Source organism: Lathamus discolor, chromosome 12, assembly GCF_037157495.1.
Source record: "Lathamus discolor isolate bLatDis1 chromosome 12, bLatDis1.hap1, whole genome shotgun sequence".
In the NCBI taxonomy this organism is placed as follows: domain Eukaryota; kingdom Metazoa; phylum Chordata; class Aves; order Psittaciformes; family Psittacidae; genus Lathamus; species Lathamus discolor.
Window position 1 is genome coordinate 13,056,208 of NC_088895.1, and position 24,296 is coordinate 13,080,503.

General features: G+C 53.8%; 2 protein-coding genes across 3 annotated transcripts; both read left to right on the forward strand.

The window, feature by feature from the left end:
- LOC136021031 (coiled-coil domain-containing protein 63-like) lies at positions 1-7,586 on the forward strand. Of its 2 annotated transcripts, XM_065692794.1 has the most exons (12): positions 1-117; positions 1,209-1,297; positions 1,857-2,020; positions 2,432-2,621; positions 3,729-3,848; positions 4,298-4,479; positions 4,682-4,863; positions 5,338-5,558; positions 6,015-6,089; positions 6,467-6,659; positions 7,083-7,280; positions 7,477-7,586. In XM_065692794.1, the coding sequence occupies exons 2-12, from the start codon at positions 1,283-1,285 to the stop codon at positions 7,584-7,586; spliced, it is 1,650 nt and encodes a 549-aa protein (XP_065548866.1). In that variant the 5' UTR covers positions 1-117; positions 1,209-1,282. The 2 variants fall into 2 exon arrangements, with proteins under 2 accessions (XP_065548866.1, XP_065548865.1); XM_065692793.1 differs by lacking the exon at positions 7,477-7,586 and having other exon boundaries at positions 7,083-7,468.
- Positions 7,587-14,618: 7,032 nt separating this feature from the next.
- On the forward strand, positions 14,619-21,097 carry LOC136021030 (coiled-coil domain-containing protein 63-like). Its single transcript, XM_065692792.1, has 11 exons — positions 14,619-14,707; positions 15,267-15,430; positions 15,842-16,031; positions 17,139-17,258; positions 17,708-17,889; positions 18,092-18,273; positions 18,748-18,968; positions 19,428-19,502; positions 19,880-20,072; positions 20,567-20,764; positions 20,961-21,097. The coding sequence occupies exons 1-11, from the start codon at positions 14,693-14,695 to the stop codon at positions 21,068-21,070; spliced, it is 1,650 nt and encodes a 549-aa protein (XP_065548864.1). The 5' UTR covers positions 14,619-14,692; the 3' UTR covers positions 21,071-21,097.
- The last annotated feature ends 3,199 nt before the right edge of the window (positions 21,098-24,296 follow it).

Consider the following 24,296-nt stretch of genomic DNA (forward strand, 5'->3'; position numbering starts at 1 on the left):
GCTTTGCTGAGTCCCTGGGAAGAAGCTGGACGCGCGCTCCAGCTCACGAGGAAGGGATTATCATAGCTCTTGTGATTCAGCCCACAGCTCCTGTGTGCACGGAAAAGGGAGAAGCAGGTATGAATCCTTAGTTTGTTCCCTGTATCGGCTCTGTCTCTCTCTCCAGGTGGGCAGTGCCTGTTCTCCCAGTGGCAGGCATCTCCCGGGTGTCCGGGTGCTGAGACAGTGGCAGCGATGTGGTGCTTGCTGCTTCTCCATGAGTGAAACAGACAGAAAGTAGGCATGAAGTCCAGGGAGCTGCTTGCAGGGAAGGGACGGAAATGGCAACTCTGTGGCTCTTGAGAGCGAAACCCTGGGTTCTGCTTTCCAGTTAGAGCAAAGGCTTCAAAGTGCCAGCTTATGGGATGATTCAAAGATTCGAAGGGAAGCAAGAACCAGTAAATTGAGGGTTTCTGCTTGCTGTGGACACACAGCCAGGGAGACATCAGAGCACATGCTTCAGGGCTGCTTTTGGGGCACGGAAAGCCCTTTGGTCCATGTAATGGAGGCTCCCAGCACTCCCCTGGACACCCTCCTTGGTGATGGTCCCCGTGGAGAGCGCGTCCACATGCTGGTGTGATGTCGCTGTCATGGCAGCCAGGGTCGGAGCAGTACCCGCTCTCTGATGGGTTCTTACTGCTCCTGTGCTTCCCACTGGAAATAGGGGCTGTTCTTGGGGAATAACTGACTGCCATCGTGGTCCTGTCCCCTGGCTGGAGAGGAACTGCTGCATCCTGCAGCAGGGTGAGCAGCACTGTGGGGTACAGGGGAGCCCGGATGGCTGCAGTGGGGCTGGGGGGGCACCAGCTTTGGGGGTGAGGGCTGAGGGGTCGGCCCCAGTGCTGCAGAGGGATGGGGGCTGCATCGAGGCAATGTCCCTGCTCATGCTGCCAGGGGACTCTGCCTGCTGGCACAGGAGGTCTGGCCTCACTGGGATTTCTATGGAAACCCAGGTACCCAATGGGATGGAATAGCTCAAACCATCTGTTCTTCCTCCACTTCTAAACTGGATAAGAGGAGCGTGCTTCGTGATGACATCCCTACACATGCTCTCCTTTTATTCATTGTGCAGCCATCTGTGACGGTTTCCTTGTGTGCCAAAACACCTGAAGGACACAATCATACAACCAACCCCTTACCCAGGTTCTCTTTCTCCCCTTGGAAAGCAGGGCTGTCCCCGTGGAGGCTCTATCTTCCCCTTCCCACGGTGCCTGCAGGGTGACTACAGAATTAGCTGGAAGAAATGAGGAAGTCAAAGGTAAAAGCTGAAGCACAAACCAAAGCTAAATGGGATCTGCCTTGGGGATCTTCCCTACAGAAAGAAATGCTGTGGTGCAGTGAGCTGGATGGCCGGTGGGGAGGGAGCCAAGCTTTCTTTTGCTAGCGAGGTGTTGGGTTGTGCTGGGTCTGACTCTGCTGGGGATGAGTCCATAGCCTGATGTTTGGGTGCTGGGGAAGGCAGGGTTGGGAGATAACGCCTGAGGACACAGGCAGTGGTGGATCTAAATGCCACAGCTTCAGTGCTTTCCTGTTGGGCAGTTTCTCAGCTAGAAGTCACCTTCCCACAGCCGGGGATGTGAGCACTCCTGCTCCGCTCCTGGGCAAAGCTGGGTTTGTTCACATCCCCAGCACGGTGGGGTTTGCTCTGAAGTGGGTCAGACCCACTTATGGGGTTGGTTTATATGGCTCTGGTTTTGGTGCTGACACAGAGCTGGAGGTGATGCCATTAACCCACTCCTCTGTGTCCAGCTCCACTGCCTACCAGCAAATGCTGGTTGCATTTGCTCGAGTAACCAAACTCTCTCTCTGTGTGACAGGGGCTAGGACACCCCTCAAGGCAGGACCTTTCAGATGAGCCTGTGAAGGTGTCAGAAAGGACGGCTGTGTCCGAGATCAACAGCCTGCAGAAACAGTTTCGGATAGCAACGGAGAAGAGGAAGTCTTACAGTACCAACCTGAAACAGCAAATACTTGCCCAGGAGTGAGTTCAGCTTCACTCAGCTTCATTGTGTGTAGGTAGTTAGGGTTCGGCGGTCGGAAGACGCCGCGCTGTACGGAAAGATAAGAAGACAAGGCCCCTCTCCCTAGAGCCCGTGACGCTTGGTTTGTGACGTAAGCAGACGCAAGTGACGTTGTAAACGCAGGGTACATAACGCCGTGTTACCCGTCAGCAAACGCCATTTGCCGTCCACCACATTGGTGTCTGTGAGCTGATGGCCTGAGCGGGCTGGGGTTGGTCGCCGTGCCGTTCCTGAATCAGGTCGCCACGCCAGCAAAGGCAACAACTGTGCTTGGAAAGCTCCTCCATGCCGAGATGGAGGGCGGGTGTAGGACCTGCTGTGGTGTTGTAGATGGGATGTGCTAAATGTCATTTGTGGTTCTGTTTTTGCAGAAAAGAAATAGAATCTCTGACTCAAGAACAGAGAGAGGTGTCACTAAGGATAGGCCAGATCATGTCCCCGAAAAATAGGATGCTGGATGACAGAAATTGCAAAGAGGCCCAAGACCTTTTGCAGATCAGATATCAGTATGATTGTCTGATTAGAGAAAGAAAAGCACTGTTAGCTGTCCTGGACAAGCAGGTAAGAACATCTGGACTGTTTCCTGCTGAGCATGGTACAGCAGAGCAGAGTCACAGAGTGAGGCCTGGAGCTGGAACACCTCGATGTAAAATGCATTGAGTTCAGGTCTTGGAATATAGTGCTGCCTCCTGGCAAAAGACACATGACAATGACAAACGGATAGAGCCGTTCAAGTCAGCAGCGCTGGCTGGAAAAGTAAGGTCTGACCCTCAGCCTTGCTGTCCTAGTCTCTGCGGCTCCTCTTTGACGGCACGCGCCTGCCTGGGGTCAAGCAACATTCCTTTGCTTTCCCCTTGACATTTCCTCCTGAAAAAGAGGCAAAAATGGAACATCAGTTGTGCTGCCTGAGACGTGGCAAACAGAGGAGCAGCAGCACCTGTGGGATGTACCATTACTTCTCCTCTGGGCAGCCCGGTTGGATTTGGTCTGAGACCAAGGGAAACCTAGTGCTACAGAAGTGACAGGTCCTTGCTGCTTTCTGCTCTGAACAAATTGGCCATGACAGAAATCAGGGAACGTGCTCGGATGGTTTAGAGTTGCTCGAGGTGCTGCAGAGCTTTCCACACCAGGGTCAGCTTTCCATCAGGGATCTCTTGGCTGAGTTATACCTCTCCCACCCGCTCCCTGCTTCGCTGTTCTCCAACTCCTTTATTCTTCTCCGGGATTTATTTCCTCTGGCAGCTCCCCACTTCTGGAAGAAGCTTTTCTCCTCTCAGTCCCAGGGAAGACTGCACAGATCCCTGTCTGCTCAGCACAATGAGACTACCAAAACCCCATCCTCATCACCTCTTCCACTCGACACAGAGTGCTGCTCTGCCTTGTCCAACACCTGCTGCATTTCCCTCCAGAGGCAGCAACATTTCCTTCATGACATGAAAGGAAACCCTTTCCTAGTTCTAGTTCATATTTCTGCATGTGCAGGATGGGATCCTTTGGGATTAAAGCTGTTTCTAGAACTGCGAGCTCACTAATGACATGGTTGCTGTAGTTCAAGTCAACAGAGGGTATTTTCTTTGGCTAGGTGTCCTGAGAAGAGCCCAGAACACAGGGGTGGGGATTAAGCTTTCCTTTTAGTATGATCATTGTTATTTTTAATCTGCGTTGCAGATAGCAGAGCTGGAAAAAAAGGTTGAGAAGCAAAACCTGATAGCAAGGAAGGCGAAGCAAGCGAACTGTCACAAACAGCTGCAGAAGCAGATTGACACACTGGAGTTGCGTCTGTACAATGTAAGCAAACCTGTCGCAGACCTTTGGAGACCACGCGTGAAACCCACTTTTTAGTAAGGACAAAGGGTAATGGTGCAAATGCATTTGGTCGACCTGAGCTGCATAAAGGACGTGGCTGTTCCCCTGGCCTGATTGCTCCCAGAATATCTCAAAGGCTCCTTCAAACTTGGTGACCCAAAGGCAGCACTTGTGCCACGCTGAGAAGCCTGAAGGTCTGCACCTGTGCAGAGATAAAACCAAGCTGCCTGAAGCCACTTTGCTTTGGACAATGCCAGCTCCAGGTCCCTGTTGTGATTGGTCTGACTTACTATTGCCTTGCCTGTCTTTGGGAGGATAGTGCAGGGCCAGCTGAAGATCTCTTAGGCTGCTTGTCCTAAGTCTGGTCAAGGTCTTTCAACAGAGACCTGCGTCTTATACCAGCTTCAAGCTTTTTGCATCTCTCTTCCCAGGCCAATGTCCGTTTCAGTACCATCCTAGCCAAAAATAACAAGCTTCGAGAAGAGATTGAAAGTCTGCAAATCCAGAAGGCTGTTTTGGACAAGTTCTACTTCAAGCTCCATACAAAGCTGGATCAGCAGAAGAAAAGGATGAACGCTGCTGTCGAGCAAACCGCACAAGCCTACGAGCAGCTGTACGTGGCCTTGGGAGCCCTGTGTGGCAAACTCAGCACCAAGAGGCAATGCCAGTGATGAGTGCTGATGTGAAGAAAGAGATTTCAACTTCAGAGAGAGGCTTCAGCACTCCTGTCTAGAGCTGGGTGCTAGGATTAGGGTGCGGTCAGTGCAGGGAGAGGGGCACACACGATGTAACCTGCGGCTGCTCTCTGTGTGCAGGTCAGAGGCCCAGACAAGGATTGCAGCCATGATCGAAAGGCACAGGGCAGACATTGCCCAGTACCACATTGAGATGCAGGAGCAGGAGCATATCCTTGCACGGGAGAGCAAATTGAAAGCCTTCACGCTTGCCAGATTTACTGATCGCTCTGAACTGGAGGAACAGGCCAAAAAGAAAAGAGGTATGAGAGGAGAGAGAGTACGTGCAGCTGGGACTGCCAACCAGGAGCCTGCAGAGCTGGCAAGGGGGCTGTTTACAGTGCTCTGTATCACTGAACCCCAAAGGAAGGACCTCTCCCCTTTCCAAAGGCTCCTTCACCCAACTTTCACCCTACAAGTGAAAAGGGTGAACACTGATAACCAACCAGCACTGTGTGTACCCTTGGGGCAGAGGGAGGGATGGGGAAGCTGCCCCTGTGTGCAACCATGTCTCCTTTTATCCTCCTGGGGAGGGATCCCACTGTGTTTGGCCCATTCCCGTGAGGACAGCGACTTCCCTGCTTAGTTTCAGTGCGAAATCAGGACAACTTCTGCCCCTCTGGCACTGCTGCGCCCTGTCCTGAGCGCCACCGAACCCTCAGCACCTGCAAGGGAAGGCTCTGTAAAGGGCACCTCGCAGGGACATACACAGCCTGGGCTCTCTGTCTCTCCCTCAGACTTGAAAGCAGCCCAGAGGGCCAAGAAGAGCCAAGGGGAGTGCTTTGAGACCCGCGAAGTGGCTTACAAACGCCTGCTGGAGCTGGCAGAGGATGGGAATGTCGACCAGCTGCTGAACAGCTTCATCGAGAAGGAGCAAAAGAGATTCGCCTGCTTCCTCTATGCCTCTGAGCTCAATGACGACGTGCAGAAGCTGCAGAGGAAGATCAAGGAAGTGCAGGTCTGTTCCAGCCTCTTCATGTCTCCCCTCTCAGCTGGTGGGTTTGGGCTGGAGTGGGTGTTTCCTCTCCCGTGTGTCCAGCCTCGCTGCCCGCACCAGAGCCCTGCTCTCAGCCTGCCGCACGGGTGGGATGAGAATGCAAAGAGCTAGCTAACCATCCAACTCCACTAACCAGAGCTCTGCGTTCTCCGCGCTGAAAGGGGCTCAATGCTGCCACCGTGTACCCAGCAAAAATACTGCAGCATCCAGGAAAGCCAAGAGCTGCCTTTGCCTCCCTCCATAGCTGGAGTGAGAGGAGGGGACATCACCTGCCCTCCTGGCCTGGGGACAGTGATCCCCAGAGGGGTCAAGTGGGATGTCGCTGCTCCCACGGCGGAGGGATGGTGCCCAGCCTCTGTTAGGCACATCTGGTGGGCATTCAGGCAGTATCCCCGTTGTGTGCTTGTGTTTACGCAGATTGAAATTGCATCCCTCGTGAAGGGCCAGAAGCAGGCAGAGACCAAGAACTTCCGTCTCACGAAGGAACTGGAGGTATGGCGGCCAGGATTTCCCTCTGCGAGGGCAGCAGATCCCCGTCTGTCCTGGCATGTCCCCTTGGGGGTCTGGTCCTGCCGATGCTGCTCTGGCTAATGTCAGAAAAGGGCCCTGCATAGGCTTTGGCAGCCCTGCCTCCCAGTGCATGGTGAGAGGGTGACTGGAGGGCTCCTGGCAAGCCTGCTCCTCCCTGAGCCTTGTCCTTGGCATGGGGAGCTTAGGATCCCCTTCACAGAGCCTTTCCCCTGCAGGGATGGGAGCATCCCACAGCCTCTCCTGGGGTGTCTCCGGTGTCCAGACTGGAAGTGGACAGGAAGGGGGTTGGGGGGAGAGCAGGGAACTGCTGTAACACCTTGCAAAACCTTTGCTGATAGAAAAAGCTAACGGAAACCACTGAGGAAGCCAACCGCTACGAAGACCTGTGCAAAGAGAGGAGCAAAACCCTGAGCCAGCTCAAATCCAGCATGGAAGTCCTGCTCAAAACAATCAACTGCGACACTACGGACATAAGGAAGCAGCTTGGAGAAAAAGGGGAGGTCACGGATCTGAACCTGATGAAGTATTTTGGTGAGTCAGGGCTGCCCATCTTCTCATGCCGCACAGTCTGGATCTCGTATGTCCACCACCTGCTTGCACTGAGTTTGAATTGAGCTGGTTTTCCCCCCCCTGCCCATCCCTGGAAGTGCTCACAAACCGTGTGGAGAGGCCCTTAGTGACGTGGTTTAGTGGAGAACTTGTCAATGCTGGGGTAAAGGTTGGACTTGATCCTAAAGGTCTTTTCCATCCTACTTGATTCTATGATCCCCGTGGACCCCCAGGCCCTCATCTTGGCTCTGGGTGTGGGACCCAGCCTTGGACTCTTGTCCCTGGGGAGACAGGCTGCCTGACAACAGTTCCATGGGGAAATCCATGGGTCCCCTTCTCAGCAAATGTCTGGGGGTGGGTTTCGGCCCACAGAAGCCCTCTAGGATGGTGTTTCTTCCCATGCAGGTCTCATGGAGAAGAAGACCAATGAGCTCCTGCTGCTGGAGTCCGTCCTGCGCTACACACTGACTGCAGGCACTTCTCTGGACCTGCCCTTCACCAACCCACTGCTGGGAGGCCCTGAGCTGCTCCAGGAGATCAACTGCTCCCAGATTTGCCCACCACCTCCCACCCTGAGCAACAACGACGACGTCATCAATGCCTGTGAGTGCCGGATGCGGGAGGGAAGGGCCGTGTCCATGCAGCCCGACAATCCATGGTTCCTATGTCCCACTGTCACCTGTCCTCCCCAGCTAATCCCACCCAGCCTGTCCCGCCCTACCAGGTATATAAGTGGGAATATATACCTGCACACAGGTATATAAGGTGTGTGTGACGGGGTGGATGTTTTCTTGGGCAGTGGAGGTGCCTCTGGACCATGATCAGCTCCGTCAGATGGTTCTCCAGAACCACGAGAAGGACTGGGACAACGCTGCTGGCACGGATGAGAATGCAGCAGGGATGGAATAAATAGTTTTACTCTGAGTTCCCCTCTGCTTCTGCATCCTGGACATCATTCCGTCTCCCTTCTCCTCTGGAAGGAGCCCCACGCCTTCTGCAGGCTTCCAAAAGTGATATTTGGCATGGCTTCACCCACCCCTGGCAGCTGCTGTGTAAAGGGCCCACTGCTCTTCAGTGGGATGCTGTCACCATGGCACAGCCTAGCACCCTTCCTGCAGCCAGGCATTGTGCAGCTACGAGGGAGGAGATGGGGACCACGGTCCCAGTCCTGCCCTATGCCTGCCCAAGCAGTGTGCTTGCTGGGTGTTCCCTGCTAACCTGGAAGGAGCAGGCAGCTCTCTGCTGCCTCAAGTAAAGCTGAGCTTTACTTTAGTAAAGTCCTGGGCTGGTTGGGCCAGATGGCTGCTTGCCACAGCCCAAACAGGCTCTTTGGGGCTGGGAGCTGGGCCAGGCTGGGCCACGTTGAGGCAGAGGGACTGAGGGCACGTGGGGGTGATGCGCAGTGGGGCTGCAACGGTGGGGTGCGCGTCTGGGAGGGATCCAAAGGCACAGACTCACCAGACAGGAACACCACACAGGCACACCACACAAGCCCAAGCACTGTTCACACCAGCAGCTGAATTTCTGCTTGCCAAAAGGCAATTTAATGTGGATGCCATTCACACGTTCCCCCGGACCAACAAGCAGGATGGAAGCCCTTGTGAAGGCCGCATCACAGTTACACAAGCAGTGGGGTATTGATTGTAAACCCAAAGATTTTACTCTCGCAGTTGCGAGGCTTTTGCAAACTGGGGTTATTGCCCAGCCGGTGGATATCCTCCTCCCCCAAGCGGGGGATAAATGTACTAACGCGTTGGCCGAAGAAACGATGTCTTCGGGTTGTGGGAAAAATCTTAAGTCATGGGGGAAAGTCGTGCAGGCTCTGAAAAAGGCCATAGAAGAGCAGGAGGCCTGGAAGGCGGCGGAGAACTGTTTGTTGGCCACCCCGAGACTGGGAGTCGGGGCGGCCACGCAGACTTTGCACGCCCCAGATGGTGCCGATTGTTCTGAGCCCAAAGATCTGCAAGGGGCGACCCGTCCTCTCGACCGGGCCCCGACACGTGAACAGAGGGACAGAAACGAGATCAATCCCTCTGGGGCAGGCGGGCCGAGGAGGCCGGGGGCGCCGCGGAGAAAGCGCAGTCTGAGGCAGCCTGGCCTAGACCACCGCCATGGGCGTCCCAAGATGGCGCCGAGCAGAAAGGCGGAGGGCGGGGCGAAGACGCCCTCGGCGGGGAAGGGGAGGAAGCGCTGGCGTTACCATGGCATGCAGTGGGGAGGAGGAGGAGAACGGGGAGCAGAGAACTGGTGGGGGCCCCCGGGAAAGCGAGGAGAGCGCAGCGAGGGGCAGAAAGCCGGTCGGAGCGGCCGCCTGGAGCCATGTCCCTGCAGGGCAAGCAGCCCGCCGGGTAGAGGGGGGCGAACCAAGAGGGAGGGAACGGCCGCCCGCAAGGAAAGCGGTTGGGGCCGGGGCCCGACAAAACGCACAGGGAGCCGGCAGTAACCGGTCGGTCGAGCTCTGAGTCTGAGGGAGGCATCAGCGGGGACGGGCGGCTCGCAACCGATTCAAGCTCAGAGGCGGAGGAAACGAAGGCGAACAAAGGGGGGGAAATCCCCCTCACGGACTGGAGGAAAATAAAGGTTGCTTGCGCCGACTGGACCCCATCAGCCAACCTAGCGTTCCCGGTCCGGGTGACAGATGGGGGACAGAGGGTCCACTCGCCAATAAACCCTAAGGACATACAAGCGATTGTTAAGGCAGTCGCGGATAAAGGGCTTAATTCTGCCATGGTCTGCACCCTCATAGATGGTGTCTTCGGGGGAGATGACATGCTCCCGTTCGATATAAAACAAACTTGTAGAATGATCTCTGACGGGGCAGGGGTGATTGTTTTTAAACAAGATTGGGAATACAACTGTATCGGGCAACTAGCTCAAGTAACCGGGGCGGATCACCCGCTGCAGGGCTCCAGCCTGCAGGGATTAATGGGTACAGACCCAGCAATGATTACCCCCCAGGCGCAGGCCCAGGGCCTGCGGCCCTATGAGGTAATGACAACTACCCGTGCAGCCAGAGAAGCCATTCGTGAAGCCTCTAGAGTCGTCGTCAAGCCATTGCCATGGTCTACAATAAAGCAAAATGAAAACGAGAGGTTTACACAATTTGCAGATCGCCTCCAGGCGGCGGTCGACTCTTCGACCCTGCCTGCGGAAGCGAAGGGTGCGGTTGTTGCAGAATGCTCACGTCAGCATACGTTAGTCGGCCGTTGGCGCCGGTTCGACACAATAATCCAACCGCAATTATCGTTCAATACATGGACGATGTTGTGATCGCCGCACCATCGGGAAGTCGGGTAGACCAGCTAATATCAACAGTTTCGGAAACTTTAAAGACCAGCGGGTTCGAGATCGCGAGCGCGAAAGGTGAAAAGGGAGCATGTGTAAGCTTTCCGGGAGTGGAGATCACAAACTCCTACGTAACCCCGCCCCAAATAAAAATTTGCCGAAATATCAAAACCCTCCATGACACGCAACAGTTAGTAGGGCCCCTACAATGGCTTCGCAACACTGTCTTGATCCCCCCCAAAATTATGGCCCCCTTATACGATCTTTTGAAAGGAAAGAACCCGTGGGATCAAAAACCTCTGACAAAGGAACCGATGAACTCTCTTGACTTTATCGAACAACAAATACCGTCAAGCACGCTTGCCAGGTGGGACCCAGATGTACCACTCGATCTGTATGCACAGCTCACGAAAGGAGGGGGAGCAGGGGCACTAGCCCAGGGGCCCCCTGAAAAAGCTCAACCAATACAGTGGATAATCCTGGGAAAACCGTCACGCGCATTCTCTCCAGGAGTCGAATGCCTCGGTAACCTTATCATGAAAGGCAGAAAACTCGCCCTAAGACACCTAGGCACGGAACCCGCCAAAATAGATCTACCTTTTCGCAAACAGCTCCCAGCGCTATCAGCAGCGATGTCAGAATACCTAGCTATGGCTCTCGCTGGATTTGGCGGAGAAGTCCAATATGCTACAAAGCCCCCCTGGACCGAAATGCTAGCAATTGTCGACGTTGGCCTCCCAAGGAAGATCACGGATCGGCCCCAACAAGGACCTACAGTCTTCGCGGATGCATCCTCAGCCACCTCAACAGCAGCGGCGGTATGGCAATCAGGAACAGAATGGCACTGCATTAAAATGACCGATTATGCGCTTTCAGTCCAAGAGTTAGAAGCGACGGCCTTCGTACTGGCGTGTGGACTGTTCCCAATGGAACACCTAAACATAGTAACTGATTCGATGTTCGTAGCCAGACTTTGCTTAGCTATGTCAGGACCCGGCGTATCGACATCCACAACAGCTCTCATGTTAGAAGCACTTCTTTCCCCAAAGGGTACCATATCGGTCATCCACGTCAACAGCCACAATCCAATTAAAGGGTTTTTCCAAACCGGCAACGACAAAGCAGACGCTGCTGCAAAAGGGTTGTGGGCGCTAAGAGAGGCCCGCCAGCTACACGAGTCTCTCCACATCGGAGCTAAAGCGCTAGCGATATAGATATCTATAGATGGATAGATAGATAGATACATACATACATACATACATACATACATACATACATATAGCGGAATAATTGTAGCCACACAACACCTTAAAACCGACTCTAAAGCGAGCATCCAACATTGGCTGACAGCCATGGCATGGCTCGGCATCCCCAATCAGATCAAAACTGACAATGGCCCAGACTTTGTCTCTAAATCAGTCCAGGCATTTGCTTTAAAATGGGATATCACTTTAACACACGGTAGTCCGTACAATAGCACAGGACAGGCTATGGTCGAACGAGCGAATCAAACTCTGAAATCTAAATTAGAGGTGCTAGCGAAAACAGAAGGTTTTAGCAACGCCATTCCCCCGGGAGACCAAACACGCCTGTTAGCAACCGCGCTTTTAGCACTAAATCAGTTCCCCAGGGGAGAGGAGGTGAGGAGCCCCACCCAAAAACATTGGGCCACTCGAGCACTAGAAGAAGGCCCGTTAGTTATAATTAAAAATGAGCTGGGAGAGTGGGAACAGGGGTGGAGGCTGGTCCTGACAGGGCGAGGGTATGCCGCAGTCAGAAAAGATGGCAGAGTTAAATGGTGCCCACTTAAGTCTATTAAACCAGATCTTCAGAACAAAATGGATAAAACCAATGAAACTAATGAAAACTGCGAGTTTTTGCCCACAGGACCAGCTCATCAGACGTCCCCGGAACCCATACATGCCGGTGACCGACAGAGAGAAATCCTCTTTGGAAAATGATGCAAGTTAGCTATCAAGTACTGAACGAAACTCACCCAAATCTTACCGAACCTTGTTGGCTGTGCTACGGGATAAACCCACCCTATTATGAGGCTATAGGAGTAGGTGACGAACCCTCACGAATAAACGTTCCAAACCCGGCCCAGTGTGTATGGGACACAGAAAAACAAGGAATCACAACAGAGCAAATAGCGGGACGTGGCGTGCGTGTAGGTAAAGTCCCGAAAACCAAAAAACAACTGTGTGTTAATAAGATCCAAGAGAGCACCTCTGCAAAATGGCTAATACCGGCCAACAATACTAAGTGGGTTTGTTCTCTTATGGGAATGGCACCTTGTCTGTCGCTGGAAAAATTTAACCCATCCGCAGAATATTGTGTCCAAGTAATTGTAATCCCCAAAATCTTTTACCGTACCGAAGAGTTTGTTTATGACTCACATACCACCCCGAATCGTCACTTGTTCAAACGAGAACCCTTCACAGCATTGACAGTAGCCACGTTAATGATCCTGGGAGGTGTGGGAGTAGGAACAGGAGTAACCTCATTGGTACAACAGAGCAAAAATTTAAAGCACTAAGGATGGCCGTAGACGAGGACCTGGTAAGAATGGAACAGTCAATAACTGCTTTAGAAAAATCTATCAGATCACTGTCCGAGGCAGTGCTGCAAAAGCGGAGAGGACCAGATTTAATGTTTTTACAGCAAGGAGGGGTGTGTGCAGCGCTTAGAGAAGAATGCTGTGTATACGCAGATCACACTGGAGTAGTGAGGGACACTGTGGCCAAACTTGGAGAAGGTTTAGGAAAAAGAAAAAGGGAAAGAGAAGCTCAACAAGGATGGTACGAATCATGGTTCAACCATTCACCGTGGCTAACCACCCTGATATCTACCCTAGTGGGACCAATTGCAATGATCGTGATGGCACTAATTTTGGGGCCCTGTGTTCTGAACAAGCTTGTGTCGTTTGATAAGAGCCGGCTAGAAAAAGTCAATATTATGTTCATAGAACGTCAACAACTGCTTTAAGAACGTTCTTGTTTGAACTTTCCTTTCGCCATCTCCAGTTATACTCCATAGATCCCAGTTACCCCCCGGTTACCTCTTGTTCTACGTGCCTCGTGTTTTATACTCAAGTTTGTTTGTGATATGTACCTCAAGATTCTCACAAATATACATACAGTAAGATAAGACACTTATAGAGTATAGAATTGAAGCGAGATGTATTTAATATCTAAAATGAGGATACACCTCTTCTAGAACTTGTTAGGTTTTGGCCGATTTATTTACGCATAGGGAGGGGGGAAATGTAGGTAGTTAGGGTTCGGCGGTCGGAAGATGCCGCGCTGTACGGAAAGATAAGAAGACAAGGCCCCTCTCCCTAGAGCCAGTGACGCTTGGTTTGTGACGTAAGCAGACGGAAGTGACGTCGTAAACGCAGGGTATATAAAGCCGTGCTACCCGTCAACAAACGCCATTTGCCGTCCAGGCTTTGCTGAGTCCCTGGGAAGAAGCTGGACGCGCGCTCCAGCTCACGAGGAAGGGATTATCATAGCTCTTGTGATTCAGCCCACAGCTCCTGTGTGCACGGAAAAGGGAGAAGCAGGTATGAATCCTTAGTTTGTTCCCTGTATCGGCTCTGTCTCTCTCTCCAGGTGGGCAGTGCCTGTTCTCCCAGTGGCAGGCATCTCCCGGGTGTCCGGGTGCTGAGACAGCGGCAGCGATGTGGTGCTTGCTGCTTCTCCATGAGTGAAACAGACAGAAAGTAGGCATGAAGTCCAGGGAGCTGCTTGCAGGGAAGGGACGGAAATGGCAACTCTGTGGCTCTTGAGAGCGAAACCCTGGGTTCTGCTTTCCAGTTAGAGCAAAGGCTTCAAAGTGCCAGCTTATGGGATGATTCAAAGATTCGAAGGGAAGCAAGAACCAGTAAATTGAGGGTTTCTGCTTGCTGTGGACACACAGCCAGGGAGACATCAGAGCACATGCTTCAGGGCTGCTTTTGGGGCACGGAAAGCCCTTTGGTCCATGTAATGGAGGCTCCCAGCACTCCCCTGGACACCCTCCTTGGTGATGGTCCCCGTGGAGAGCGCGTCCACATGCTGGTGTGATGTCGCTGTCATGGCAGCCAGGGTCGGAGCAGTACCCGCTCTCTGATGGGTTCTTACTGCTCCTGTGCTTCCCACTGGAAATAGGGGCTGTTCTTGGGGAATAACTGACTGCCATCGTGGTCCTGTCCCCTGGCTGGAGAGGAACTGCTGCATCCTGCAGCAGGGTGAGCAGCACTGTGGGGTACAGGGGAGCCCGGATGGCTGCAGTGGGGCTGGGGGGGCACCAGCTTTGGGGGTGAGGGCTAAGGGGTCGGCCCCAGTGCTGCAGAGGGATGGGGGCTGCATCGAGGCAATGTCCCTGCTCATGCTGCCAGGGGACTCTGCCTGCTGGCACAGGAGGTCTGGCCTCACGGGGATTTCTAAGGAAACCCAGGTACCCAATGGGATGGAATAGCTCAAACCATCTGTTCTTCCTCCACTTCTAAACTGGATAAGAGGAGCGTGCTTCGTGATGACACCCCTACACATGCTCTCCTTTTATTCATTGTGCAGCCATCTGCGACGGTTTCCTTGTGTGCCAAAACACCTGAAGGACACAATCATACAACCAACCCCTTACCCAGGTTCTCTTTCTCCCCTTGGAAAGCAGGGCTGTCCCCGTGGAGGCTCTATCTTCCCCTTCCCACGGTGCCTGCAGGGTGACTACAGAATTAGCTGGAAGAAATGAGGAAGTCAAAGGTAAAAGCTGAAGCACAAACCAAAGCTCAATGGGATCTGCCTTGGGGATCTTCCCTACAGAAAGAAATGCTGTGGTGCAGTGAGCTGGATGGGCGGTGGGGAGGGAGCCAGGCTTTCTTTTGCTAGCGAGGTGTTGGGTTGTGCTGGGTCTGACTCTGCTGGGGATGAGTCCATAGCCTGATGTTTGGGTGCTGGGGAAGGCAGGGTTGGGAGATAACGCCTGAGGACACAGGCAGTGGTGGATCTAAATGCCACAGCTTCAGTGCTTTCCTGTTGGGCAGTTTCTCAGCTAGAAGTCACCTTCCCACAGCCGGGGATGTGAGCACTCCTGCTCCGCTCCTGGGCAAAGCTGGGTTTGTTCACATCCCCAGCACGGTGGGGTTTGCTCTGAAGTGGGTCAGACCCACTTATGGGGTTGGTTTATATGGCTCTGGTTTTGGTGCTGACACAGAGCTGGAGGTGATGCCATTAACCCACTCCTCTGTGTCCAGCTCCACTGCCTACCAGCAAATGCTGGTTGCATTTGCTCAAGTAACCAAACTCTCTCTCTGTGTGACAGGGGCTAGGACACCCCTCAAGGCAGGACCTTTCAGATGAGCCTGTGAACGTGTCAGAAAGGACGGCTGTGTCCGAGATCAACAGCCTGCAGAAACAGTTTCGGATAGCAACGGAGAAGAGGAAGTCTTACAGTACCAACCTGAAACAGCAAATACTTGCCCAGGAGTGAGTTCAGCTTCACTCAGCTTCATTGTGTGTAGGTAGTTAGGGTTCGGCGGTCGGAAGACGCCGCGCTGTACGGAAAGATAAGAAGACAAGGCCCCTCTCCCTAGAGCCCGTGACGCTTGGTTTGTGACGTAAGCAGACGCAAGTGACGTTGTAAACGCAGGGTACATAACGCCGTGTTACCCGTCAGCAAACGCCATTTGCCGTCCACCACATTGGTGTCTGTGAGCTGATGGCCTGAGCGGGCTGGGGTTGGTCGCCGTGCCGTTCCTGAATCAGGTCGCCACGCCAGCAAAGGCAACAACTGTGCTTGGAAAGCTCCTCCATGCCGAGATGGAGGGCGGGTGTAGGACCTGCTGTGGTGTTGTAGATGGGATGTGCTAAATGTCATTTGTGGTTCTGTTTTTGCAGAAAAGAAATAGAATCTCTGACTCAAGAACAGAGAGAGGTGTCACTAAGGATAGGCCAGATCATGTCCCCGAAAAATAGGATGCTGGATGACAGAAATTGCAAAGAGGCCCAAGACCTTTTGCAGATCAGATATCAGTATGATTGTCTGATTAGAGAAAGAAAAGCACTGTTAGCTGTCCTGGACAAGCAGGTAAGAACATCTGGACTGTTTCCTGCTGAGCATGGTACAGCAGAGCAGAGTCACAGAGTGAGGCCTGGAGCTGGAACACCTCGATGTAAAATGCATTGAGTTCAGGTCTTGGAATATAGTGCTGCCTCCCGGCAAAAGACACATGACAATGACAAATGGATAGAGCCGTTCAAGTCAGCAGCGCTGGCTGGAAAAGTAAGGTCTGACCCTCAGCCTTGCTGTCCTAGTCTCTGCGGCTCCTCTTTGACGGCACGCGCCTGCCTGGGGTCAAGCAACATTCCTTTGCTTTCCCCTTGACATTTCCTCCTGAAAAAGAGGCAAAAATGGAACATCAGTTGTGCTGCCTGAGACGTGGCAAACAGAGGAGCAGCAGCACCTGTGGGATGTACCATTACTTCTCCTCTGGGCAGCCCGGTTGGATTTGGTCTGAGACCAAGGGAAACCTAGTGCTACAGAAGTGACAGGTCCTTGCTGCTTTCTGCTCTGAACAAATTGGCCATGACAGAAATCAGGGAACGTGCTCGGATGGTTTAGAGTTGCTCGAGGTGCTGCAGAGCTTTCCACACCAGGGTCAGCTTTCCATCAGGGATCTCTTGGCTGAGTTATACCTCTCCCACCCGCTCCCTGCTTCGCTGTTCTCCAACTCCTTTGTTCTTCTCCCGGATTTATTTCCTCTGGCAGCTCCCCACTTCTGGAAGAAGTTTTTCTCCTCTCAGTCCCAGGGAAGACTGCACAGATCCCTGTCTGCCCAGCACAATGAGACTACCAAAACCCCATCCTCATCACCTCTTCCACTCGACACAGAGTGCTGCTCTGCCTTGTCCAACACCTGCTGCATTTCCCTCCAGAGGCAGCTACATTTCCTTCATGACATGAAAGGAAACCCTTTCCTAGTTCTAGTTCATATTTCTGCATGTGCAGGATGGGATCCTTTGGGATTAGAGCTGTTTCTAGAACTGCGAGCTCACTAATGACATGGTTGCTGTAGTTCAAGTCAACAGAGGGTATTTTCTTTGGCTAGGTGTCCTGAGAAGAGCCCAGAACACAGGGGTGGGGATTAAGCTTTCCTTTTAGTATGATCATTGTTATTTTTAATCTGCGTTGCAGATAGCAGAGCTGGAAAAAAAGGTTGAGAAGCAAAACCTGATAGCAAGGAAGGCGAAGCAAGCGAACTGTCACAAACAGCTGCAGAAGCAGATTGACACACTGGAGATGCGTCTGTACAATGTAAGCAAACCTGTCGCAGACCTTTGGAGACCACGTGTGAAACCCACTTTTTAGTAAGGACAAAGGGTAATGGTGCAAATGCATTTGGTTGACCTGAGCTGCATAAAGGACGTGGCTGTTCCCCTGGCCTGATTGCTCCCAGAATATCTCAAAGGCTCCTTCAAACTTGGTGACCCAAAGGCAGCACTTGTGCCACGCTGAGAAGCCTGAAGGTCTGCACCTGTGTACAGATAAAACCAAGCTGCCTGAAGCCACTTTGCTTTGGACAATGCCAGCTCCAGGTCCCTGTTGTGATTGGTCTGACTTACTATTGCCTTGCCTGTCTTTGGGAGGATAGTGCAGGGCCAGCTGAAGATCTCTTAGGCTGCTTGTCCTAAGTCTGGTCAAGGTCTTTCAACAGAGACCTGCGTCTTATACCAGCTTCAAGCTTTTTGCATCTCTCTTCCCAGGCCAATGTCCGTTTCAGTACCATCCTAGCCAAAAATAACAAGCTTCGAGAAGAGATTGAAAGTCTGCAAATCCAGAAGGCTGTTTTGGACAAGTTCTACTTCAAGCTCCATACAAAGCTGGATCAGCAGAAGAAAAGGATGAACGCTGCTGTCGAGCAGACCGCACAAGCCTACGAGCAGCTGTACGTGGCCTTGAGAGCCCTGTGTGGCAAACTCAGCACCAAGAGGCAATGCCAGTGATGAGTGCTGATGTGAAGAAAGAGATTTCAACTTCAGAGAGAGGCTTCAGCACTCCTGTCTAGAGCTGGGTGCTAGGATTAGGGTGCGGTCAGCGCAGGGAGACGGGTACACACGATGTAACCTGCTGCTGCTCTCTGTGTGCAGGTCAGAGGCCCAGACAAGGATTGCAGCCATGATCGAAAGGCACAGGGCAGACATTGCCCAGTACCACATTGAGATGCAGGAGCAGGAGCATATGCTTGCACGGGAGAGCAAATTGAAAGCCTTCACGCTTGCCAGATTTACTGATCGCTCTGAACTGGAGGAACAGGCCAAAAAGAAAAGAGGTATGAGAGGAGAGAGAGTACGTGCAGCTGGGACTGCCAACCAGGAGCCTGCAGAGCTGGCAAGGGGGCTGTTTACAGTGCTCTGTATCACTGAACCCCAAAGGAAGGACCTCTCCCCTTTCCAAAGGCTCCTTCACCCAACTTTCACCCTACAAGTGAAAAGGGTGAACACTGATAACCAACCAGCACTGTGTGTACCCTTGGGGCAGAGGGAGGGATGGGGAAGCTGCCCCTGTGTGCAACCATGTCTCCTTTTATCCTCCTGGGGAGGGATCCCACTGTGTTTGGCCCATTCCCGTGAGGACAGCGACTTCCCTGCTTAGTTTCAGTGCGAAATCAGGACACCTTCTGCCCCTCTGGCACTGCTGCGCCCTGTCCTGAGCGCCACCGAACCCTCAGCACCTGCAAGGGAAGGCTCTGTAAAGGGCACCTCGCAGGGACATACACAGCCTGGGCTCTCTGTCTCTCCCTCAGACTTGAAAGCAGCCCAGAGGGCCAAGAAGAGCCAAGGGGAGTGCTTTCAGACCCGCGAAGTGGCTTACAAACGCCTGCTGGAGCTGGCAGAGGATGGGAATGTCGACCAGCTGCTGAACAGCTTCATCGAGAAGGAGCAAAAGAGATTCGCCTGCTTCCTCTATGCCTCTGAGCTCAATGACGATGTGCAGAAGCTGCAGAGGAAGATCAAGGAAGTGCAGGTCTGTTCCAGCCTCTTCATGTCTCCCCTCTCAGCTGGTGGGTTTGGGCTGGAGTGGGTGTTTCCTCTCCCGTGTGTCCAGCCTCGCTGCCCGCACCAGAGCCCTGCCCTCAGCCTGCCGCACGGGTGGGATGAGGGGAATGCAAAGAGCTAGCTAACCATCCAACTCCACTAACCAGAGCTCTGCGTTCTCCGCGCTGAAAGGGGCTCAATGCTGCCACCGTGTACCCAGGAAAAATACTGCAGCATCCAGGAAAGCCAAGAGCTGCCTTTGCCTCCCTCCATAGCTGGAGTGAGAGGAGGGGACATCACCTGCCCTCCTGGCCTGGGGACAGTGATCCCCAGAGGGGTCAAGTGGGATGTCGCTGCTCCCAGGGCGGAGGGATGGTGCCCAGCCTCTGTTAGGCACATCTGGTGGGCATTCAGGCAGTATCCCCGTTGTGTGCTTGTGTTTACACAGATTGAAATTGCATCCCTCGTGAAGGGTCAGAAGCAGGCAGAGACCAAGAACTTTCGTTGCACGAAGGAACTGGAGGTATGGCGGCCAGGATTTCCCTCTGCAAGGGCAGCAGATCCCCGTCTGTCCTGGCATGTCCCCTTGGGGGTCTGGTCCTGCCGATGCTGCTCTGGCTAATGTCAGAAAAGGGCCCTGCATAGGCTTTGGCAGCCCTGCCTCCCAGTGCATGGTGAGAGGGGGACTGGAGGGCTCCTGGCAAGCCTGCTCCTCCCTGAGCCTTGTCCTTGGCATGGGGAGCTTAGGATCCCCTTCACAGAGCCTTTCCCCTGCAGGGATGGGAGCATCCCACAGCCTCTCCTGGGGTGTCTCCGGTGTCCAGACTGGAAGTGGACAGGAAGGGGGTTGGGGGGAGAGCAGGGAACTGCTGTAACACCTTGCAAAACCTTTGCTGATAGAAAAAGCTAACGGAAACCACTGAGGAAGCCAACCGCTACGAAGACCTGTGCAAAGAGAGGAGCAAAACCCTGAGCCAGCTCAAATCCAGCATGGAAGTCCTGCTCAAAACAATCAACTGCGACACTACGGACATAAGGAAGCAGCTTGGAGAAAAAGGGGAGGTCACGGATCTGAACCTGATGAAGTATTTTGGTGAGTCAGGGCTGCCCATCTTCTCATGCCGCATAGTCTGGATCTCGTATGTCCACCACCTGCTTGCACTGAGGTTGAATTGAGCTGGTTTTCCCCCCCTGCTCCAGCACGGATGGGTGTCCCTAATGTGATTTTGTGATGCCAAATTGAAGGCAAATACAGGAGCTAACCTGCCCATCCCTGGAAGTGCTCACAAACCATGTGGAGAGCCCCTTAGTGACGTGGTTTAGTGGAGGACTTGTCAATGCTGGGGTAAAGGTTGGACTTGATCCTAAAGGTCTTTTCCGTCCTAGTTGATTCTATGATCCCCGTGGACCCCCAGGCCCTCATCTTGGCTCTGGGTGTGGGACCCAGCCTTGGACTCTTGTCCCTGGGGAGACAGGCTGCCTGACAACAGTCCCATGGGGAAATCCATGGGTCCCCTTCTCAGCAAATGTCTGGGGGTGGGTTTCGGCCCACAGAAGCCCTCTAGGATGGTGTTTCTTCCCATGCAGGTCTCATGGAGAAGAAGACCAATGAGCTCCTGCTGCTGGAGTCCGTCCTGCGCTACACACTGACTGCAGGCACTTCTCTGGACCTGCCCTTCACCAACCCACTGCTGGGAGGCCCTGAGCTGCTCCAGGAGATCAACTGCTCCCAGATTTGCCCACCACCTCCCACCCTGAGCAACAACGACGACGTCATCAATGCCTGTGAGTGCCGGATGCGGGAGGGAAGGGCCGTGTCCATGCAGCCCGACAATCCATGGTTCCTGTGTCCCACTGTCACCTGTCCTCCCCAGCTAATCCCACCCAGCCTGTCCCGCCCTACCAGGTATATAAGTGGGAATATATACCTGCACACAGGTATATAAGGTGTGTGTGACGGGGTGGATGTTTTCTTGGGCAGTGGAGGTGCCTCTGGACCATGATCAGCTCCGTCAGATGGTTCTCCAGAACCACGAGAAGGACTGGGACAACGCTGCTGGCACGGATGAGAATGCAGCAGGGATGGAATAAATAGTTTTACTCTTGAGTTCCCCTCTGCTTCTGCATCCTGGACATCATTCCGTCTCCCTTCTCCTCTGGAAGGAGCCCCACGCCTTCTGCAGGCTTCCAAAAGTGATATTTGGCATGGCTTCACCCACCCCTGGCAGCTGCTGTGTAAAGGGCCCACTGCTCTCCAGTGGGATGCTGTCACCATGGCACAGCCTAGCACCCTTCCTGCAGCCAGGCATTGTGCAGCTACGAGGGAGGAGATGGGGACCACGGTCCCAGTCCTGCCCTATGCCTGCCCAAGCAGTGTGCTTGCTGGGTGTTCCCTGCTAACCTGGAAGGAGCAGGCAGCTCTCTGCTGCCTAAAGTAAAGCTGAGCTTTACTTTAGTAAAGTCCTGGGCTGCTTGGGCCAGATGGCTGCTTGCCACTGCCCAAACAGGCTCTTTGGGGCTGGGAGCTGGGCCAGGCTGAGCCACGTTGAGGCAGAGGGACTGAGGGCACGTGGGGGTGATGCGCAGTGGGGCTGCAACGGTGGGGTGCGCGTCTGGGAGGGATCCAAAGGCACAGACACACCAGACAGGAACACCACACAGGCACACCACACAAGCCCAAGCACTGTTCACACCAGCAGCTGAATTTCTGCTTGCCAAAAGGCAATTTAATGTGGATGCCATTCACACGTTCCCCCGGACCAACAAGCAGGATGGAAGCCCTTGTGAAGGCCGCATCACAGTTACACAAGCAGTGGGGTATTGATTGTAAACCCAAAGATTTTACTCTCGCAGTTGCGAGGCTTTTGCAAACTGGGGTTATTGCCCAGCCGGTGGATATCCTCCTCCCCCAAGCGGGGGATAAATGTACTAACGCGTTGGCCGAAGAAACGATGTCTTCGGGTTGTGGGAAAAATCTTAAGTCATGGGGGAAAGTCGTGCAGGCTCTGAAAAAGGCCATACAAGAGCAGGAGGCCTGGAAGGCGGCAGAGAACTGTTTGTTGGCCACCCCGAGACTGGGAGTCGGGGCGGCCACGCAGACTTTGCACGCCCCAGACGGTGCCGATTGTTCTGAGCCCAAAGATCTGCAAGGGGCGACCCGTCCTCTCGACCGGGCCCCGACACGTGAACGGAGGGACAGAAACGAGATCAATCCCTCTGGGGCAGGCGGGCCGAGGAGGCCGGGGGCGCCGCGGAGAAAGCGCAGTCTGAGGCAGCCTGGCCTAGACCAGCGCCATGGGCGTCCCAAGATGGCGCCGAGCAGAAAGGCGGAGGGCGGGGCGAAGACGCCCTCGGCGGGGAAGGGGAGGAAGCGCTGGCGTTACCATGGCATGCAGTGGGGAGGAGGAGGAGAACGGGGAGCAGAGAACTGGTGGGGGCCCCCGGGAAAGCGAGGAGAGCGCAGCGAGGGGCAGAAAGCCGGTCGGAGCGGCCGCCTGGAGCCATGTCCCTGCAGGGCAAACAGCCCGCCGGGTAGAGGGGGGCGAACCAAGACGGAGGGAACGGCCGCCCGCAAGGAAAGCGGTTGGGGCCGGGGCCCGACAAAACGCACAGGGAGCCGGCAGTAACCGGTCGGTCGAGCTCTGAGTCTGAGGGAGGCATCAGCGGGGACGGGCGGCTCGCAACCGATTCAAGCTCAGAGGCGGAGGAAACGAAGGCGAACAAAGGGGGGGAAATCCCCCTCACGGACTGGAGGAAAATAAAGGTTGCTTGCGCCGACTGGACCCCATCAGCCAACCTAGCGTTCCCGGTCCGGGTGACAGATGGGGGAGAGAGGGTCCACTCGCCAATAAACCCTAAGGACATACAAGCGATTGTTAAGGCAGTCGCGGATAAAGGGCTTAATTCTGCCATGGTCTGCACCCTCATAGATGGTGTCTTCGGGGGAGATGACATGCTCCCGTTCGATATAAAACAAACTTGTAGAATGATCTCTGACGGGGCAGGGGTGATTGTTTTTAAACAAGATTGGGAATACAACTGTATCGGGCAACTAGCTCAAGTAACCGGGGCGGATCACCCGCTGCAGGGCTCCAGCCTGCAGGGATTAATGGGTACAGACCCAGCAATGATTACCCCCCAGGCGCAGGCCCAGGGCCTGCGGCCCTATGAGGTAATGACAACTACCCGTGCAGCCAGAGAAGCCATTCGTGAAGCCTCTAGAGTCGTCGTCAAGCCATTGCCATGGTCTACAATAAAGCAAAACGAAAACGAGAGGTTTACACAATTTGTAGATCGCCTCCAGGCGGCGGTCGACTCTTCGACCCTGCCTGCGGAAGCGAAGGGTGCGGTTGTTGCAGAATGCTCACGTCAGCATACGTTAGTCGGCCGTTGGCGCCGGTTCGACACAATAATCCAACCGCAATTATCGTTCAATACATGGACGATGTTGTGATCGCCGCACCATCGGGAAGTTGGGTAGACCAGCTAATATCAACAGTTTCGGAAACTTTAAAGACCAGCGGGTTCGAGATCGCGAGCGCGAAAGGTGAAAAGGGAGCATGTGTAAGCTTTCCGGGAGTGGAGATCACAAACTCCTACGTAACCCCACCCCAAATAAAAATTTGCCGAAATATCAAAACCCTCCATGACACGCAACAGTTAGTAGGGCCCCTACAATGGCTTCGCAACACTGTCTTGATCCCCCCCAAAATTATGGCCCCCTTATACGATCTTTTGAAAGGAAAGAACCCGTGGGATCAAAAAACTCTGACAAAGGAACCGATGAACTCTCTTGACTTTATCGAACAACAAATACCGTCAAGCACGCTTGCCAGGTGGGACCCAGATGTACCACTCGATCTGTATGCACAGCTCACGAAAGGAGGGGGAGCAGGGGCACTAGCCCAGGGGCCCCCTGAAAAAGCTCAACCAATACAGTGGATAATCCTGGGAAAACCGTCACGCGCATTCTCTCCAGGAGTCGAATGCCTCGGTAACCTTATCATGAAAGGCAGAAAACTCGCCCTAAGACACCTAGGCACGGAACCCGCCAAAATAGATCTACCTTTTCGCAAACAGCTCCCAGCGCTATCAGCAGCGATGTCAGAGTACCTAGCTATGGCTCTCGCTGGATTTGGCGGAGAAGTCCAATATGCTACAAAGCCCCCCTGGACCGAAATGCTAGCAATTGTCGACGTTGGCCTCCCAAGGAAGATCACGGATCGGCCCCAACAAGGACCAACAGTCATCGCGGATGCATCCTCAGCCACCTCAACAGCAGCGGCAGTATGGCAATCAGGAACAGAATGGCACTGCA

Coding starts and splice junctions, on each gene's coding strand:
- LOC136021031 (XM_065692793.1), top strand. Junction 2,021..2,431: donor CAGCAAATACTTGCCCAGGA/GTGAGTTCAGCT, acceptor CTGTTTTTGCAG/AAAAGAAATAGAATCTCTGA. Junction 2,622..3,728: donor TAGCTGTCCTGGACAAGCAG/GTAAGAACATCT, acceptor TCTGCGTTGCAG/ATAGCAGAGCTGGAAAAAAA.
- LOC136021030 (XM_065692792.1), top strand. Junction 17,259..17,707: donor TGGAGATGCGTCTGTACAAT/GTAAGCAAACCT, acceptor CTCTCTTCCCAG/GCCAATGTCCGTTTCAGTAC. Junction 20,073..20,566: donor GAACCTGATGAAGTATTTTG/GTGAGTCAGGGC, acceptor CTTCCCATGCAG/GTCTCATGGAGAAGAAGACC.